Source organism: Dromaius novaehollandiae, chromosome Z (assembly GCF_036370855.1).
Source record: "Dromaius novaehollandiae isolate bDroNov1 chromosome Z, bDroNov1.hap1, whole genome shotgun sequence".
NCBI classification, from domain to species: domain Eukaryota; kingdom Metazoa; phylum Chordata; class Aves; order Casuariiformes; family Dromaiidae; genus Dromaius; species Dromaius novaehollandiae.
The window spans coordinates 69,789,862-69,806,437 of NC_088132.1; the positions used below are offsets into that span (position 1 = coordinate 69,789,862).

A 16,576-nucleotide genomic window follows, 5' to 3' on the forward strand; every position below is an offset into this window, starting at 1 on the left:
CACTCTGTGGACTGAGAGATCTCAGTTTATGTTGCATCAAATTTGAGGTCATCTTGCAAAAGTGGAAAACAAAACTTGAGTTTTTCTGTATGCTTTTAGTTTTAAAACATGATTATGCCTAAACTGAATAGTCAGCCTAAATTATTTGACGTGGAAAAACAGGTGTGAATTTTATTGTGAAACAATTACATCTCATACCTTTGGCATTGTAGTCAGTGACTTCATTTAGGGCAATAAAGTTAAGGAAGTACCATATGTTGGTAGAAAACGGGGAATGACATACAGGAGTTGATTAAAACTAGATTGCTGAGGAGATCGTTGCTCCAGGGGCACCAAAGTCTATTAGAGGGACAGAAAGGAGAACTTGAATGGATCTGTGTATTTTGAGGCGCTGTGCAGCTGTGGGAACTGGTTCGCGAGTGGCCCATGAGTCCCTTGCCGGGGCCTGGAGACCTGTGTTAGAGGAGTGGAACGGACAAGGGGGTAGTTTTAGCTTCAGGCAGCCAGGTTTGGTCTGCCTGCATGTCCACTTGGGCCCCTGGCACCAGTGCAGGCTGGGATTAGCGAGAGAACGAGAGGGTACCAGTGCGGTGAAGGAGTGGGCAGACCTGCATATGAGAGAGAGAAAAGCATAGGTTTCCAGTAGCTGTACCTGCGTACATGCATGCGCAAGTGCAAGAGTTAATATTTATTCTTTATAGTGTGGCAGCGGTCTCTCTTGGGTCTACGAAAGTTAATTAGGAGAGAGACCGGCTCCAGTGCGTTTCAACTGTACAAGTCAATATTTGTATTTCTGAGTACTTAAGATAAATGCCTACGCTTTGCTACCTTAGAAGGAGGAAATGCATGTATAGGTTGAGAATGAGAGGCTGGGGAGGGATGAGATATAACTGAAAGAGTGTGTGTGAAAGAACAGCAATTCTCGAACGCTAACAGCTCTGTAATTCTGCATGGGCAGGCTTGTTCCGATAATGTCGTAGTGCATTGTAGACTTTCCTTCTTGGGCGAGATTGGAGGAGGAATGGCAGCACCGAAGTGCCAGCTTGGGAGTGAAGGGAAGAGGAAGGCCATCAGTCATCTGAACAGAAGGGTGGCTTAGATGTGGTAACACGTTGCGATATGTCTTCATGAGACACGTCTGGTACTTATTAAGGGTGGAAATACAGCAAGGCATGAGAGCTTTTAAAATCACAAGAAAGATTAATACAATGGGAATTTATCAGAAAATATAGATTTATAGTTTCAGGAATCACTCATTCCCTCGATTACTAAAAAATCAATTTATTTCTCGTAAATGACTCTCATTTCTTAAAGACTTCTTAAACATTCACACTAAAAGGATATTGCATAACTGTTGCTCGTTATTCTCGATATATTATTTAATGTGAAAGCCACAGTTCAGCATTTGATCTATTTATATGCTGTTCGTACCCATGAAGCCAGACTTTCTTTGGATTTAGTTCATTGTACCTTGAAAATAATTTGAATACCACCAGCTTCATTGTAAACAAAGATTGATTCCAACCCTCGGGTCATTGTTGGTTGTTTAAAAAAGCACTTGGAATTGCTTCAATAGTTACCAGTGTTCTCTTATAAAACTAAATAGGCTTTTCCTGTGATGGAAAGAAGATTAAAGGTCATATAGTTCAAAATAAATCTTTGCACATTACCAGATTAAGGAAAATGAAATCTTTCATTAATAAGGCCAACTCCTTTATTGTTTATCAGTTCATAATGACTGAGACCTGAAGGGAGGCTGCAGGGACAGGATTATATAGATACATAACTTGCCCAAAGAACAGCACTTTTTTCTTGCAGCCCGCTTTGCAAAGTTTGAGTCAGGGTGGTCTGAGCTTTGAACCCCACACTGAGTAAAACACAACTGACAATGCGGGTAAATAAAATTTCCTCTGAAGATATGCTATCTTGAGAACTGCACAGAGTCGTAGCATTACCAAAAAGATGAAATATGTTGTGGAATTTGGGGGTTGTATTTTCTTTCAGTTACATATCAGTAAAATGCTGTAGTATACTGGAGAAAAGGGAAACCTTGTCTGTATAACTTCATTTGATTCTAGATTTATGCACTGCAAAAATTATGGATATATATATTTGTATATATATGTTTATATTTGTTCCCATGCTGAGTATTGAAAAGGTGCAGTGGATGGCCATAGCATTCATGATCAGCTTCTTTTTTTGGATATGTGAAGAGATCTGACTTATGTGTCTTCGGTCAATGTACTTGTTCCATGCTGTGCTGCGAAGTGCAAGAATTCAAGGAAGTGTGACCATGAGGTCACCAAATTCAAGCATATCAGGAAATGTGTGTTGCTGTATCAGATTTACGCAAATACATAAGTTGAATCCTTCACCTTATTGCAGTATTATTTTGGCAGTTGTACTAAGTATCAAATTCTGAATGGGTTAAAATAATAGTGTGTAAATGACTCCTGGCAATTTCCTTCTACAGCACAGCACAATGGCCAAGAAGATAAAAATTTCTCATTTGGCCCATAGTGTCCCTTAACCTTCACCCCTTGGCTTTGTTCAGATGATTAGGTGTTTTCCATGTGTACCTTTATGGGAGAAGAATCTGTGCTTGTTAATTTGAGCTGACTTCCTAAGGAAGTCAGGAGTATCTGATAATGCTTCATCTGTCCTCTTACCCCTGCAATAACCTTTGAACACATTGCCCAGGTTCAGTTCGCTCCGAGCGAGGAGCTGAGGTCTCAAAATATGTTGTTTTTACAATCTTTATGGAAATCTGCAGCTGGGTGGAGAGACGCCACTGAGGATAACGGCTGCAGAGTGAAGCCAGCCCATGCTCGACTGCGATCCAGGGCTCTGCAGCGTGCCTGCTCTGATGTCTAATACGGCTTTGGGGGTAAGCGCCAATCTGTATTCACAATTGGCAAGTATGTAAGAGCAATAAAGCACGAACAGGCTCTCAGTTGTCCCCAAACATATTTAAACTATTTTTGGTAGTATTAGGATTGTGTTTCTCAGAAGAGTTTGTTTTCTATTGTTACCATCTGGAGAGCAGTGCTGTGTGCTTGGTAGCGATGGATGTGCTTGTGTTTGCCCACATGCTCGGTGGCTAATCAGTGTGGACAGAGACTTCCAAACTCAGGAGTTAGGCCACCAATTTTCTTTTGAAAGTGTCTTTGTACTTCTGGAAATCTCACGGTGGGAACATCGCATGCAATGGCTAGTTTGGGGATCGCTCTTGCATGGTATATTCAGGGCAAGGTGTGGCGAATGGTTCCAGTACACTCACCACTTTCCAATTTGGAATATGCATTTATTGAAAACAGGAAAAATTCAGTGAAAACTAAAGAAACAGTATGCAAAACATATTCCAAAAAGGATGTCTACAGTGACTCCCTTCTGCCCTTTTGTACACTGGTCTACCTGAATGATCCGCCTCTTCAACATTACTTCTCTTTTTTCTTTCCAGGCCTGGCAAAGCTACTTCTCTCAAGCCTCTATTTAAGCCACTTTATTTTTCTGTGTGGGTTTTTTTTCTCCTTCTTTTTGTTAAAAACATGAGTAACCTGAAGGAGTCCTACCCTGTGCTTCCCAAATGCTTTTCAAGATTGTAGCCATTTGCTATGATTAAACTATTTGACTAATGCTTCTTCTGAATATTTGTATTTCTTTTCAAAGGCAGATCTTATGCTTCCCAGTTTCTGTATATGTGTTGCTCTGTCCACTCTGTACTAAATGCTTTCCTAAAATTGCCCATGAATTATGGTACCTGGGCACACAGACTAGTAGCAACTTCATAGATTTCTCGTGCAAATGACTTCAAACCTTTCTCTCCCGTGTCCTGTATATATTCTGCAGGCAGCACCCTCCCCAAATCAGTACACCTCTTTCAAAGAGTTTTGTGTGCTGCTCCCGTTGGGGTGCATCTCTATTCACGTTGGTAAAATCTGTTGCCAAAGTGCTTGGCTTTGGAGATGGTGTTTGGGACCAGGAGCTTTCCAAAGGAGTTTGTGAGAGCATCAGTCCTCCAGCTGAGTTTGTGTGTTGCGTCCCGTGATCTCACTTCACCTTGCAGAGCAGAAGCAGCCCGAGGTTGCCGCAAGGTAGCGGTACCTTCCCGGCTTCTGCGGGATGATGCTGTTTGGCAGCTGGAGGAGGCAGTGGGGAGGCAGTTTTCCTACTCACGTTTGGCAGAAAAAAAGCAGTTTGCCTCAAAGGACTGAAAATCTGCCCCCATGAGCTCGCACATATTTATTGTGTAATATCTTAACACTGTCTCTTTGCTTCCTTTTTGTCCTGTGCACATCAAGAGGGTGCACTGGCACAGGTAGGCAACGTAGATTATTTTTGTCAGCTTTCTGCAAGAGAAATAGCTGATTTTTAAATTAATTCCTCAGAATTGGGGAAAGCCAGATTCCCAAATGGGATTCAGCTTTCATTTATAAATCATTTTTAGTGATTCATGTCCTGCTTATCTTTTATAACATGGAATGCTGCCATGTTATAAAACAGAGGGAGAAAGCCTGCATTTAGATTACTAAAGAGTGATTCTTGTCTCAAGTTGGGGAATTTTTTTAAGGAGGTGGAAGAATGTACTCTATTGAAAAACAGCCAAAAACCTCGAATAAGTCATACTAATTCTACTTTCATTTTTATCTTACTCAGTTAGCTTTAGAGTCAAAGACAGAAGGCTGTGGGGTCAGCAAAGCAGTTCGAAAGAAAGCCAGTTCATCTTCTGTTTCTATGTTCATTGTCTTTACTGTCAGCTGTACTGGCAATTTGCTTTGTTTCCCAGAAATGTGTACTTCTGGCATGGGGTTTCAGTTAGGGGAATTTTTTGGACGCTTTCTATTGGCAATAATAGGATTTGTAATTTGATATATGCATTTTTGCCTGAGTTTAGGAGTGTTTTCTCTCACTTTCAAGGTTAAATTAACATCTTTATTTTCAAATAAGGCTAAGTAAAATGAGCATTCTCCAAGCAATAAGCAGAATAATTTTTCTTCGAACAATGAGCTCCTGATTTTGGCACATGCTTAGCACCTGTGTTTCTGGCTGGCTTCACTTGAGACGATGGCTGTTCAGTATCTCTGAAAATCCAGCCTGGCATCAGTCTCCGCAGTTTTTGGTGCTGTGCTATACAGTCCTTTTCCTTGAGATCTTCTCACATTCCATTTGGTGGTAAATTAGTCTGATGCCTTTAGCTGCAGAGGAAAAACGAATAAATTGTAACTTGAGAAAATTTACTGAAGAACAGATTTCTTCTATTTTGAATATCTATGCTTTTAGTGGTTTCATGGTCTCATCCAGTATCCTCCACTTACAGCTTCTCACAACTTTTTGTGTAAGTTGAGTTTATAAACTTTTCTTTTTAGGTATCTGCTTGTGGAGCACAAAATAGGCATGAAGTGTGTGGCCACTGATCTTCAATTCATAGGCTTTAAATCTGGATCTGGAGGGTTGCGATTGACAGATGAGACTGCCAGCAGAAAGCAGGCCAGAAAGACTTTTCAATTTTTTTAATTTTTTTTTGTTTGTTTTCAAAGTGGTTTCCAAGCACAATGAAGTACATTCAGAGACTAGAAAACTCAAAACTAGATCTTTTTTTTTTTTCTTTTAATTACTTAACAGAGCTTTGGAAGACTTCTGCTCTTTGAGAACTAAGCTGGGGCAACTGCCTAAGAAAATACTTTTTTTTTTCTTTAAACAGAATCAAGCATTTGGTCAGCTATGCTCTAAAAAAGATACGAAGGAATCAGGCCAAGAAATGCACAATACAAAACATAGTCGGTAGGAGAGATTCAGCTTAAGTCTAAAGAGGTTGGGAATGGCTTAGCATGTCACCGTCACACCGTTAGCGCTGTGCTTGTTTTCTCAGCTTGTTGCAGAATCTTTAAGCTTCTTTACAACCGACAAGGACTGAAGCAAGGTTGTCCACAAGTATTTTCCCAGGCACACGTTATTAATGTGGGAGTACTTTTCCTTTCTTATCTATCTGATCCACCAGTAGGTGCACTGTATGCATCAAAACATCTTTAAAAGTCATTTTAAAAAAGTGATTTAAAAGTCCATGATTTGAACCAAGCTGTTAGAGGCTACTTCGTGCATGTAGATGTGCGCGCACATACTTTTTTGATTTGGTTTTAAATAAGGGCCACCTTCCTTTGGCTTCAGTGATTAAGGATATGAATCTAATTGTTCTTGCATTGATTTATGTGCATGAAAAGCAATTAAAAATGACCTTTTTCTAAGCAGAGGGAGAAGGGTCAGTTCCTCTGCACACCCTGAAGCCCTGAGCAGAATTCTGAACATCTTCATTTAATGTAGCTTTCAACAAAGTTATCATGGAATCCTCTTTTTAGCAGGCACTCTTAACCATGGACATTTATGTACTGAAGCTTGGCATGCCTTTGTTGTAGGTATGTTATTAATTTGCATGTAAATACTTGTTGAATACACACATGCCCTTGCTCCTCATCGTTTTTTTCCTTGTTTCAAAATTTCGAAAGCGAAAGACCTTTTCAGGCAAGTTCTTTAAAGTGAATTTCCTGTACAACCGTGCTCACACTAAGTCAGGAGGCCCATTTGAGGCCTGCCCATTTGAGGCCCATTTGATTTGTTTGGAGTCTGAAATACCTGATAAATAGCTATGTGGCTGCTTTATACAGAAGTATCTGCAGCTGGATCGCAAGCTGAAATTGAGTCAACAAAGTCTGAGTGTTGAGAGAAAAGCAAATATGCCATGGGATGTGTAAACACATGCTGTGCACGGGTTTACCGTAGAAGAGGTCTTTCACTGTGCTTTATATTGTCCAAGGCTTCAGGGGAGAAATATGTCAAAGATGAGGATGCCAGATTTGGTTGGTCCGCAGAGAAGTATTCCAGGAATGATCAGAAATCGATAAATGGGTCTGGGAAACAGTGGGGAAAAAATGGAGTTTTTAAGGGAGGAACTAGCGGAGACATGGTGTCCGTCATTTTCTGTATAAAAGGTTGCTGCAAGGCAGAAGATGATAAACTCTGCTTTGTCTGCTGGAGATAGGACAAAGTAATGTCCTTAAAATGGAGCAAGGGATAGCTGTGGGCAGATTGGGAACACTAATGACAGCGCCGGTGAAGTGACATTAGATTGCCCAGGGAGTTGGGATTGTTATGGGATGTCCTGTCACTGAGTTTTTAAGAATAGATTAGTCGGGCTTTTGTTAGAAATGGTTTAGTTGCAGTTGCCCTTTCCAGCAGAGAGATTGGGTTCACCCACTGAGATCCTTTTTTTTTTTTTTAATAAAGATGTGCAACCTAAAGATCTTTACACTTAGCAGCAACTGCTCCTGTTGCATTCCAGCAAGCCTTGGTCTACGTTTTGCCTTCTTCTAATACATTTCTGAGCTCTCTTGTCCTAAAATATATCTCTAAGCCGTGTATCGTCCTGGCCATCTTAAGAAAATGTCTGCCTAGAGGATAACGTGCTTGTTATATCCCTCCAGAGTAAGGAAACCCCCTGTATCTTGTTTGTGTTAGTCTTCAGATGATGGAAGGCAGCTTTTATTCACAGAAAGTGAACTTCCCATTTTAAACTTATTTCAATTATTTTGTAACTTTATAATTAAAACAGGGCTATAAATGGGGATCTTTCTTCCTGACTAATGGCATTTAATTATAGGACATGAGTCTTTGAATTGCCAACTTTTCAACAAGCTATAAAATGTGTGTGAGAAGATAAGAGCCAAGGAGCCTACGCTTCTTACGAAAGCTTGTGGTCTGCAAGATGCTCATCATGCTCTGCATGTGAGTACATAGGTTCCCTTTGGTGACCATCTGATTCTGAAATGGAAGCTAAACTGTTCTGACAATGACTTAGGAGAATTCAGTTTGACTCTATTTTCTTGTAATCCACTGTTACAATTTTACTCTTAAAACTTCCATGGTAGGGCGACTAGTCAGTAAACTATGTACTGTTTATGCAGAAGTAGAAGTTGTTCTTGAAGGACACCCACCCACCCACCCATCTCTGCCAAATCTGCCTCAGAAACCTGGTCTTTTGCATGATCAAGCAGGTTTTGCACAATCCTGTACAAATATATATTTAAAAAGTGAGAGATCTGAGATTTAATTAGTTTCACAATGCACAGTTTTCTCTGCTTTAAGTGCTGTCAGTGCTTGACCCATCTTTTATTCTTTCCTTGGCTTCCGTTAACTGTCAACTAATTTTGATGTGAAACTTAAGGTTCTGGTTATGGGCTTTTCTGCAAACCAGAAATGGACTTTGAAGTACTGAAGTACTTTGAAGAAATGAAGTACTCACAAACAGTTATAATTTACATCAAGTAGAAATCAGTAATTTTGTTCATGTAACTCCCAAGTATATCTGAGTGGGCTTCACATTCTTGATGAAGTTAGAGGCTTCTCAGCAAAGTTTAAACCTGGTTCTGATGCCAAAGATCTTCATTAGTAACATGAACAGATATGATATGAAGTCCCTGAGACATGTCAAAATGCAGTGGTGTTTTTTGGTGTTGAGATGATGGCATTTTAAATGCTGGCAGGTTCTTGACCCATCTTGACCTGAACGTGGACTTGTTAACCTTGACACTTGGTCTTTAACAAGTTACAGGACATGGATATTACAGCTTAGGAATGAATAAAAGGAAGGTCTTGCTGTGTCTGAGGGTAGTATGGCTTAAATTAATTAGTATGCATTTTAATGAGTTTTTCAGCTAGCTTGGAAACATGATGAAGATAAAATAATTATTAAGGCTATTTACTTTGTTTTGTGTTGTTTTGCTAAGGGTCTCTTTCTTTCCTCCAGTTGTAACACCAGCCTTTACCTTCGCATCTCTCAGTTCCCGTGTTGACGGGGCCTTTCCCTCACTCTTGATACTGCAGAACAAGAGAAAGAGAGAAGCAGCTCCTTTGTAAACAGCTCTGGATTATTCAAGTAGTGCTGATACATTTGTCCTAGTACAGTCCCAACAGATTGGTGAGAGAGAGAAGAATATTTGGGGCATTCCCAGCACTGTGATCAGGGAGGCATTTTAAAAGATAAGAAAATAAAGCAAAGTTGAACTGTAGGGATGAGGGAGCGTCCTCCTAGTGACACAGAAGACTTTATTCAAGGAAGGCATCCTTAAAATTAAGGAGGCTTTTAGAGAAAGTCTCTTTTTTTCTGACAGTGATGTATGTCTAGCTTTGGAATAGACTTCTAAGGCAAGGTCGGGAGCCTTTCCACTTGAGACTTCTTTTAAAATAAGTAGCCTGGACAAAATGTGAGTTTTAGAAAACTGCTCTGTAGGAGAGACTGGCTCAGCTATGTTCTTATATGAGAAAGTCTCCGATTCTGCTGTTTGTCGCTGTAATAGGGCCCATTTCTACATGAAGGTTATGGTTTCTGGGAGGGTATAAGCCTTTCAGGTAGTTGGGGAGCAATACATCAGGGATTGGCTGAGTTTTAGGGTAAGCTTCCCTGCAGCTTTCTTCTTGACAACAAAGCCTGATGTTGGCCGATGTGTGGGTGGAACTGAATGTGTGTGTTCCCCAGATCCTGCTGCACAGTGGAACTTCACTTTGGAAAACATGCAACCCACCAATCTTCAGTGAAAACATTAACCTCTTCTGTAACTAATATTCTAGATGATTTTTACCTTGAGGTCAATATTTACAGCTACAAAAATCCAGAGTTAGAGAAATGACTGTCAGTTTTTGGCCTTTTTTCCTCCAGAAATTATGATTTAACACTGGATTGAATGTCTTGGGTGACAAGGTCTAGTTCTGCAGTGTCTCAGGCTTCTCATAGTTTTGAGAAGCAACAATATGCAGAGTGAGGAGAGGAGAAGGAAAAGCAGGCAGAGTATCCTGTCCGCTTAAACCCTAGTCCAAAGCAGAGGACATTTGCATTCATGGTACCTAGGACACTTTGTGAATGTGACCTTTCATCTAAGTTGCAGAGACCTGTTTTAGAAGAATACCTTGCCATGTTTACTCTGTTCTGGCCTCAAATAGCCCTGAAGGAGGTCTGTGTACAGTTGAATTTTACATGTGTGTGATTCTTGAGGTTATCTTTGAAATGCCTCACTGAAAAAGTATGCACCAAGGAGTGGTTGGGACAGTGAATGAAGTCTGCTTGCCAAAGAAACTAAAGGAGTTACCGGGTTTGAGGGAAGTATTAAAGAAAAAGAAGGAGATGGAACAAAAAAATGGTGTTTGTGAAGGACCAGCTCTGGGATTTCAAAGGTTATTTTTGTTTTTATTTTAGAATTGACCAGCTTGTTGGAAGATGATGTTTATTCCTGCTTGAAGCTGCCATTCTGAAAACAAACAGCAGAAGAATGTGGAAGAATTCAAGCCTTCACTGTGTTTTAGCACTAGCTATTTTATGTTTAACAAGCTTAATATGTAGTCAAGAGATAGGTGAGTGTATTTTGATATAATACACATTAATTTCTCTTTGTAGCCTGTATACCTATACCATTTAGTTATTTTGCATTCCTAATACATGTATGTCCAAAAATTGTCACCTCTGTGCTGCCACACCATCCTAGGGATAGTGGTACTACTAGGTTGATCTCTGCTTTCCAGCACCCAGTGGCGTCTTGTAAACCAGTGCAAAGTTGTGTGCTAAATTCTCCGAAGCATGACTCTGGTCACCTGCATGCTTGGTTGGTGTGAATGCCGGCATTCAGACGTTCTTGCTATATATGTCAGCTGCCTGCGACTGTTCCACATGTTATCATTAACTGCCCTCCTGTCATTAATTGCCCTTGCTGTGGGACAGTGGAGCAGAGCAAAAAGCTCATTAAGTTTATCATCAAGGCTTGAGGTTTTGCCACTAGCCCAAAGCCTGCTTATTAAGGAAGGCCAGGAATGGGTATTGTGGAAAGAAATAGCTGCCTGTGTTTATGTACAGGAATATAAATCCAATTTTGGGGTACTTCTGGCAGTCTCTGCCTTTCTCAAATCAGACACACAAATCATTCACCAGTTTTTAAGATACTGGCCAAAAATACTTGCAGTAAAAAGGGAAAAAGAATGGCTATTGGTATGAGCAATAACACTTGTTTTACAGTTGGTCAATTTTGACCTGCAATTTGTGACTACATAGTTCTCATCTCATTTCAGGCTCTCCTGGGGAACCGCAGAATTTGAAATGTATAATGCACAATTTACACAAAATGATCTGCACTTGGGATGTCTCTTCCAAAGGAAGATACGGACAAACTGATTTCTGTTATGCCACCAGGTTAGTCCATGTATACCTAACTGGAAACTGCAGAACTGTGATGAAAGTCTAACTATTCCTCAGTCACTGCCCATGGAATTTGTGATGCTGTTGTTTCCCAGCATCTCCCAGTCAGTTATCCTTGGGTGGTGCTGTCTTCAGACACCGTTAACTCAGGCAATGGCGGGTCTTCTGGCTAAGTATTGTTTCATGCTAACAATTCTCCTGCCAAAATGTCCTGCTTGCTCTCTTCAAAGGGCTGGAAGATGCTCTCATTTCTTCAGAGTTCTCTGTGTGTCTGCCTAGCCCTTGCTCAGAGTTTTCATAAGGGACATCTTCATACCAGATTCAGTCCAAAAGGAAATGATAGTTGGAAGAAGCAAATCCTGGTGTTATGGGCCAAAGCGGTAGAATACATGACATAAGTGTCAGGATTCACATGTGGAAAAACGTAAAAAATCTCTTGGTGGTTGTCTTATGACCTTTATAAATTTTAAGCTGTCTGGAGATCACTGTGTCAGAGGAAACATGAAAGTGAGTTCACATTTAGACTAGCCTTTCCAAAATACATGAGAGTTGAAAAGTTTCAAGAAACATTAAAAAAGCTTAAATCTTCAGTATGTTTTTCACTAATGAGAACTACATGTGCAATCCCCATGCTGTGGGTCTGCCAGATCCTTGTCATGTGCTAGGGAGTTTTTGCATCTTGATCCTGCCCCCAGTCCAGATATTTGTGCTGTCTTTCTTCCTGTAAATCCTCAGGCAGCTCAAACTTCTCCTTGGGGTCCCAGGGCTTGGCTGCACTTCTTCCACCTACGTGTTTGATTTTATGTATTTAGTTATTCCTCCTGTGTTGACAGCTATCATCTCTATACAAAATATATGTATATGTGACAGTGCAGGCCGAGTTTTGGAGTGCAGAGTTTGTGAGGTTCTGCCCTCTAAACAAGAATAACCAGGTAACTGTTGCTATTTCTCCTTAGCAAAGCAGAACAGGCTTGGTTCCCAGAAATACAGAGACTGAGAGCTTGGCTTAGCTCAGATATCCCTTAGGGAAAGAGAGTTTGGGTTTCAGTTGCCCATCCTCTAATGGCATCTCTGTAACAGAGGAGGAGCAGCCTCTCTGAGCACTCAAGTTTCACTAGCCTTTACTAGTGCAGCCTTTTGCATGAATCTTTAAAGTTCAGCCCAAGCTCTTGACTTCAACAGACAGGAGTTCCAGGGTCCTGTTCCAGTTCTTAAGTGAGTAATAGTCCCTCCGCAGGAAGTCTGGCATTGTTCTCTTTCCTTTCCTTCCTCCCATCATTCCCCCAAGAGGAAGATACGGATTTTTCCAAAGCACTTTCCTTTCTAGTTACATATCAATGACTATGAGCAAAGGGACTTCCATTACTGTTTTCTATATGGATCTACAGCCTCCAGACAAAGACCAGATCGCATTGCCCTGAGCACTGTGTGAACGGTTCTCTCTCCCACTCCCCTAATCCTTTTCTACTAGCTGAGCAGCAGAAGGGAGCTAAAATTTATTTTGTTTTATTTATTCTCTGATGCAGAGGCAGATGTGTGAACCCACTGATTGCATCCGTATTCCATAACTCTGTAGAGAAAAGGAGGGAGAGGAAGTCAGGAAACTTGAGGGGGAGGGTACTGTTGGGTTTTGTTTGCTGGCTTTTGCTTATTTTAAAATTCTGATCCGTGGTGACTGTTGGGTTCAGAAATGTGTCTTTTGGTTTAAAAAGTCATGTTTATTCACTTTGAGTGTTCTCTTATCAACTGTGTAGCTGTATTATGCAAGTAGTGCAGCATCTACCACTATGATAAAAGTGACTTGAAAAAAGAGGGAATGTTCGTTAATCTGGTATTAACGAAAGCCCATGGAATCGTAATCTTTCTCAGGCTTGACACAGAGCTTTCTTTGTTATGTTACAGAGGATTCATGATATACTAGTGTCCTGGGAATGTCTTATCTTCCTATTAGCTGGAATACCTGCTTAATCCTCTCTCTCTTTTCAGTGACCTCCCCCTTCCAGTGTGTATTAAAACTAGAGAGAGAAGAGTAGAGATTCCAGTCTCGGAGAGCTCCATCACCGTGACAATAACCACAAACAGCATTTATGAAGCTGCTTTTGCCACCAAAAAATTTGCAATTCACAAGAAAGACATCTGTAAGTATCGGGTTTTATATGTGTACATAAGGCCTTTATCCTATCACTGATAAAACATGCTCCAGAAGTGTATGTGCTTGCAGTTTTCTTTGGCAGCATTCCTGAATGTAAAATGTTGATGTGCAGAATCCCTATGCATCTATCCATGTGCAGTAGGTTGTTTTTCTCCCCCTTCAGAGAAAAGAAAACCTCTCCACCCATAAATCATAGTAGAAAAACTGAGGACAAAATGTAAGGAAGAAAAAAAAATTCAGCACCATCGCATGCACCTAATTATTCTTTGCCATTGTTTTCCTTATTGAAAATTAGGAAGATTTTGCAAACAAGTTACCAATCTGAAGTACAGCATACTACACTGGGCATGAAGTAGTCGGACTAGCTTTGGGAGAGGTGGAATGAAATTCGTAGTGGCAGTGCTGCCTTCTTAAATGCTGAACTGCTAGAGAATGAAGGTTCTTATTCCTACTCCTTTGTAACATTTCAAAGGCAGTTATATTGTATGTCACGGCTAATGAGACTTTATAGTCGTAGTGTACACCCAACTCACCCCTTTTGTTCAAACATTTATGAAATTGAGCATATAGTTATGCTTGGGAATTAGGCAACTCCTCATACTGCAGTCATTGATAAATTAGACAGATTTTTCCACACTGTACCTCTTCCTACCACGTTAATAGCTCTGTGCCTTGATTTGGCTCTAAGGAAATTTCTCTGAGTTTTGTCTTCTATGTCCCCTTATGCCAGTTGGTATGTTTGCTCATGTGCTCACTGCCCTTAGTTAAATCAACTGCACACTCTTCCACATTCTCCATCTTTATAGCTGTGTTTTACTATAGCAATCTCCTCCTCTCCTCCCTTCCTGCAAACTTAATCTGCTTCAATAGCTTTAGCTGTTGGCATTATGCTGTGCAGTCCCAATTCCCCTTTCCCCATCTGTCAGATTTAGCATCACTAGCTGCTTCTGAGCATCCTCTGCAGAAGCAGAACTTAAAACAAAAGTTGGACTAGTTGATAGCTTATTTTTTCTTCAGTTTCAACTTCTCTGGTTCTTCTCAGTTTCCAGTGGCAACTCTATGAACCATGCAAGTTCAGCTGCATGCTGAATATGACATTGGCACCATCTGCCACATTTACTCATAATTTGGTTTTTGCTTTCAGCTTTCCTAATTTTCAGAATCCACACACTTCCATTTTCAGTTGCCATTGTCTTCTCCTCAACTGAGAGCAGGTCAGAAACTTTAACAAAACACAGCTAAAAAATGTGTGGATGTCTTGCTGACTCCAGGCAGGATGGACCTGTTGGGTTCCTCACAGGTTATCCCAGGTAGCATGCTGACTGTGCTCAGCACTTGGAAGGCTCTCAGAGCTTCCCCTTGGCTAGTACCCAAGCTGGATAAATCACACACTGAAAAAACAGGATTTATCCTGCAGCAACCCAAATCTACTTGAACTGCCATAACCTTTGCAGGGTTCTCAGCCTCTTGCTTCACTACCACCCACTCATAGAAGAGACAGTTCTATTTAGATAGTATCGCCGTACTGTCACCATCATTATGTTATGCTTTTCATGTTTCTGGTAGCTTAAAATCATGTTCCTCATCTTCCTCTTGAGAACCTCATGTGAGCTTCTTCCACCATGTGCTTTTGCTCTCCTTTCTCCATACTCTTGCTTTTGTTGTGGCTCATCCTTCCTCCTTCACTCTCTCCTGCTGGTCTGCAAAACCCCCTTCTCCCCTTGGCAGCTTTTAGTTTCTCCTCCCTAATTGTATTCCCATGTACACTTAAACTGTAGTCCTGTTTCTTTTATCTCTGTGGCATTGAATGAAGGTTCTGAAAGGTAATATGATGTCTTCTTTGCAATGCATTATGAAGAGTCATATTCGTGATCAGTACTCACACATCTGCGTGCTGAAATGTTAGAAGAAAATGCTACCTGGTGACTCATCAGCACCTGTGCTTTTCTGGGAACCTTCCCATTCAAGTAATGACAGAGCCCATCTTGTTCTAATTGCAGAGGTTGACCTACATGTTTGTATGGCTACCAGCCAGTTCAGAGCAGAGAGATATGGCCGTGAAACACCTGTAGGGCTGGTGTTGCTGACTAATGACTTGAATATGGGCTTTTTTTCCCCCTCTCTTTTTCAAGCATTTGTTCCGCTCCCTCCACGCATCCTTAGTTTAACTCCTGACTTTTCAACTTCCACATTAAATCTGAAGTGGAGTGATAATGGATCAGTCTTCCCATATGGATTGGATGCTTTTTGGCAGATTGAGATACTCCGTAAAGAAACAATGGAAAAAGTAACACAAGTAAGTCCTTTTCTTTCATTATAAGAAGTATATATAAGTTACCCCCCCCCCCCCAATATTTTGAGGGGCCATTTAAAGAAAGCTCAGGATGGTGCAAATTGAGCTTTGCAGATTCTGAGTGTAGTCATGATGCAAGAAGGTAACTTCCTGTTAAGTTTTGAAGTTATGGGAGGACAGTGTATCTTGTACTGTCAATGCTTGCTCAGAGCCCCAGCAATTTTTTTTTAGCTATTACAGTTCTCTTATTTAGAACTTGCTTATGAATTTGGCAGGTATATTACACCATTAATTCTGCCTCATTCCTCCGAGAGTCTCTCTGGACTTGGTGGATTCTGAGCGTTCAGCTTGCTTTTTTCTCTTTGCTCTCTGCTGCACTTTTGAAGACTATCCTTCATGGTGTGCCTCAGTGCTGGTGTTTTAAAAACTTTGTAGGAAAAAGTCTGTCATTGCTATTATTCACGCAGTATCACACATATAGGAGTGGTGATGAATAACTATCAAACATTAATATGCTTCTGAATATTACTTATGGAAGACATAGCTTTTTCTTATGAAGTGAATCTTTCTTTCTGTCACTGGTTATAACATTGAGTATTCAAGTTTTATTATCTTTTTGAAATAAATAGAAGTACTAGTTCAAGTTACCCTAGAATTGTTCTTTAGAATAATTCACTGTTTTTTCACTAGTAAACCACTAGGTTCCTTAACCTTGCATTGTATGAAAGAAGCTATTTTCCTATAGATTATATTTTGTGGCAAGTCGTTAGACAGGATTTATACATCACTTGATATCCTGAGGGCACCATGCAATATCATGAATTAAACCAGTATTTGGAGAATGGCAGCCTCAGTTTCACCAAGCCAATTTGTCACTTTGTTCTATAAGTTTGGGGAATGG

At 40.5% G+C, this 16,576-nt stretch overlaps 1 protein-coding gene across 7 annotated transcripts in view; it reads left to right on the top strand.

Annotated features, from left to right (window-relative positions):
* LOC112983592 (leukemia inhibitory factor receptor-like) overlaps nucleotides 1-16,576 on the top strand; it is a 143,127-nt gene that overhangs the window by 98,893 nt on the left and 27,658 nt on the right. For 3 of the 7 annotated variants that reach the window (XM_064502083.1, XM_064502085.1, XM_064502086.1), the window contains 5 exons: nucleotides 2,774-2,887; nucleotides 10,241-10,395; nucleotides 11,104-11,224; nucleotides 13,217-13,368; nucleotides 15,515-15,678. In XM_064502083.1, the coding sequence (XP_064358153.1) occupies nucleotides 10,314-10,395; nucleotides 11,104-11,224; nucleotides 13,217-13,368; nucleotides 15,515-15,678 (519 nt within the window). In that variant the 5' untranslated portion in view covers nucleotides 2,774-2,887; nucleotides 10,241-10,313. Of the gene's footprint in view, nucleotides 1-2,773; nucleotides 2,888-6,353; nucleotides 6,411-7,651; nucleotides 7,777-10,240; nucleotides 10,396-11,103; nucleotides 11,225-13,216; nucleotides 13,369-15,514; nucleotides 15,679-16,576 lie in introns of all 7 variants that reach the window. The other 4 variants (XM_064502087.1, XM_064502089.1, XM_064502090.1 and 1 more) reach the window with 2 other exon arrangements.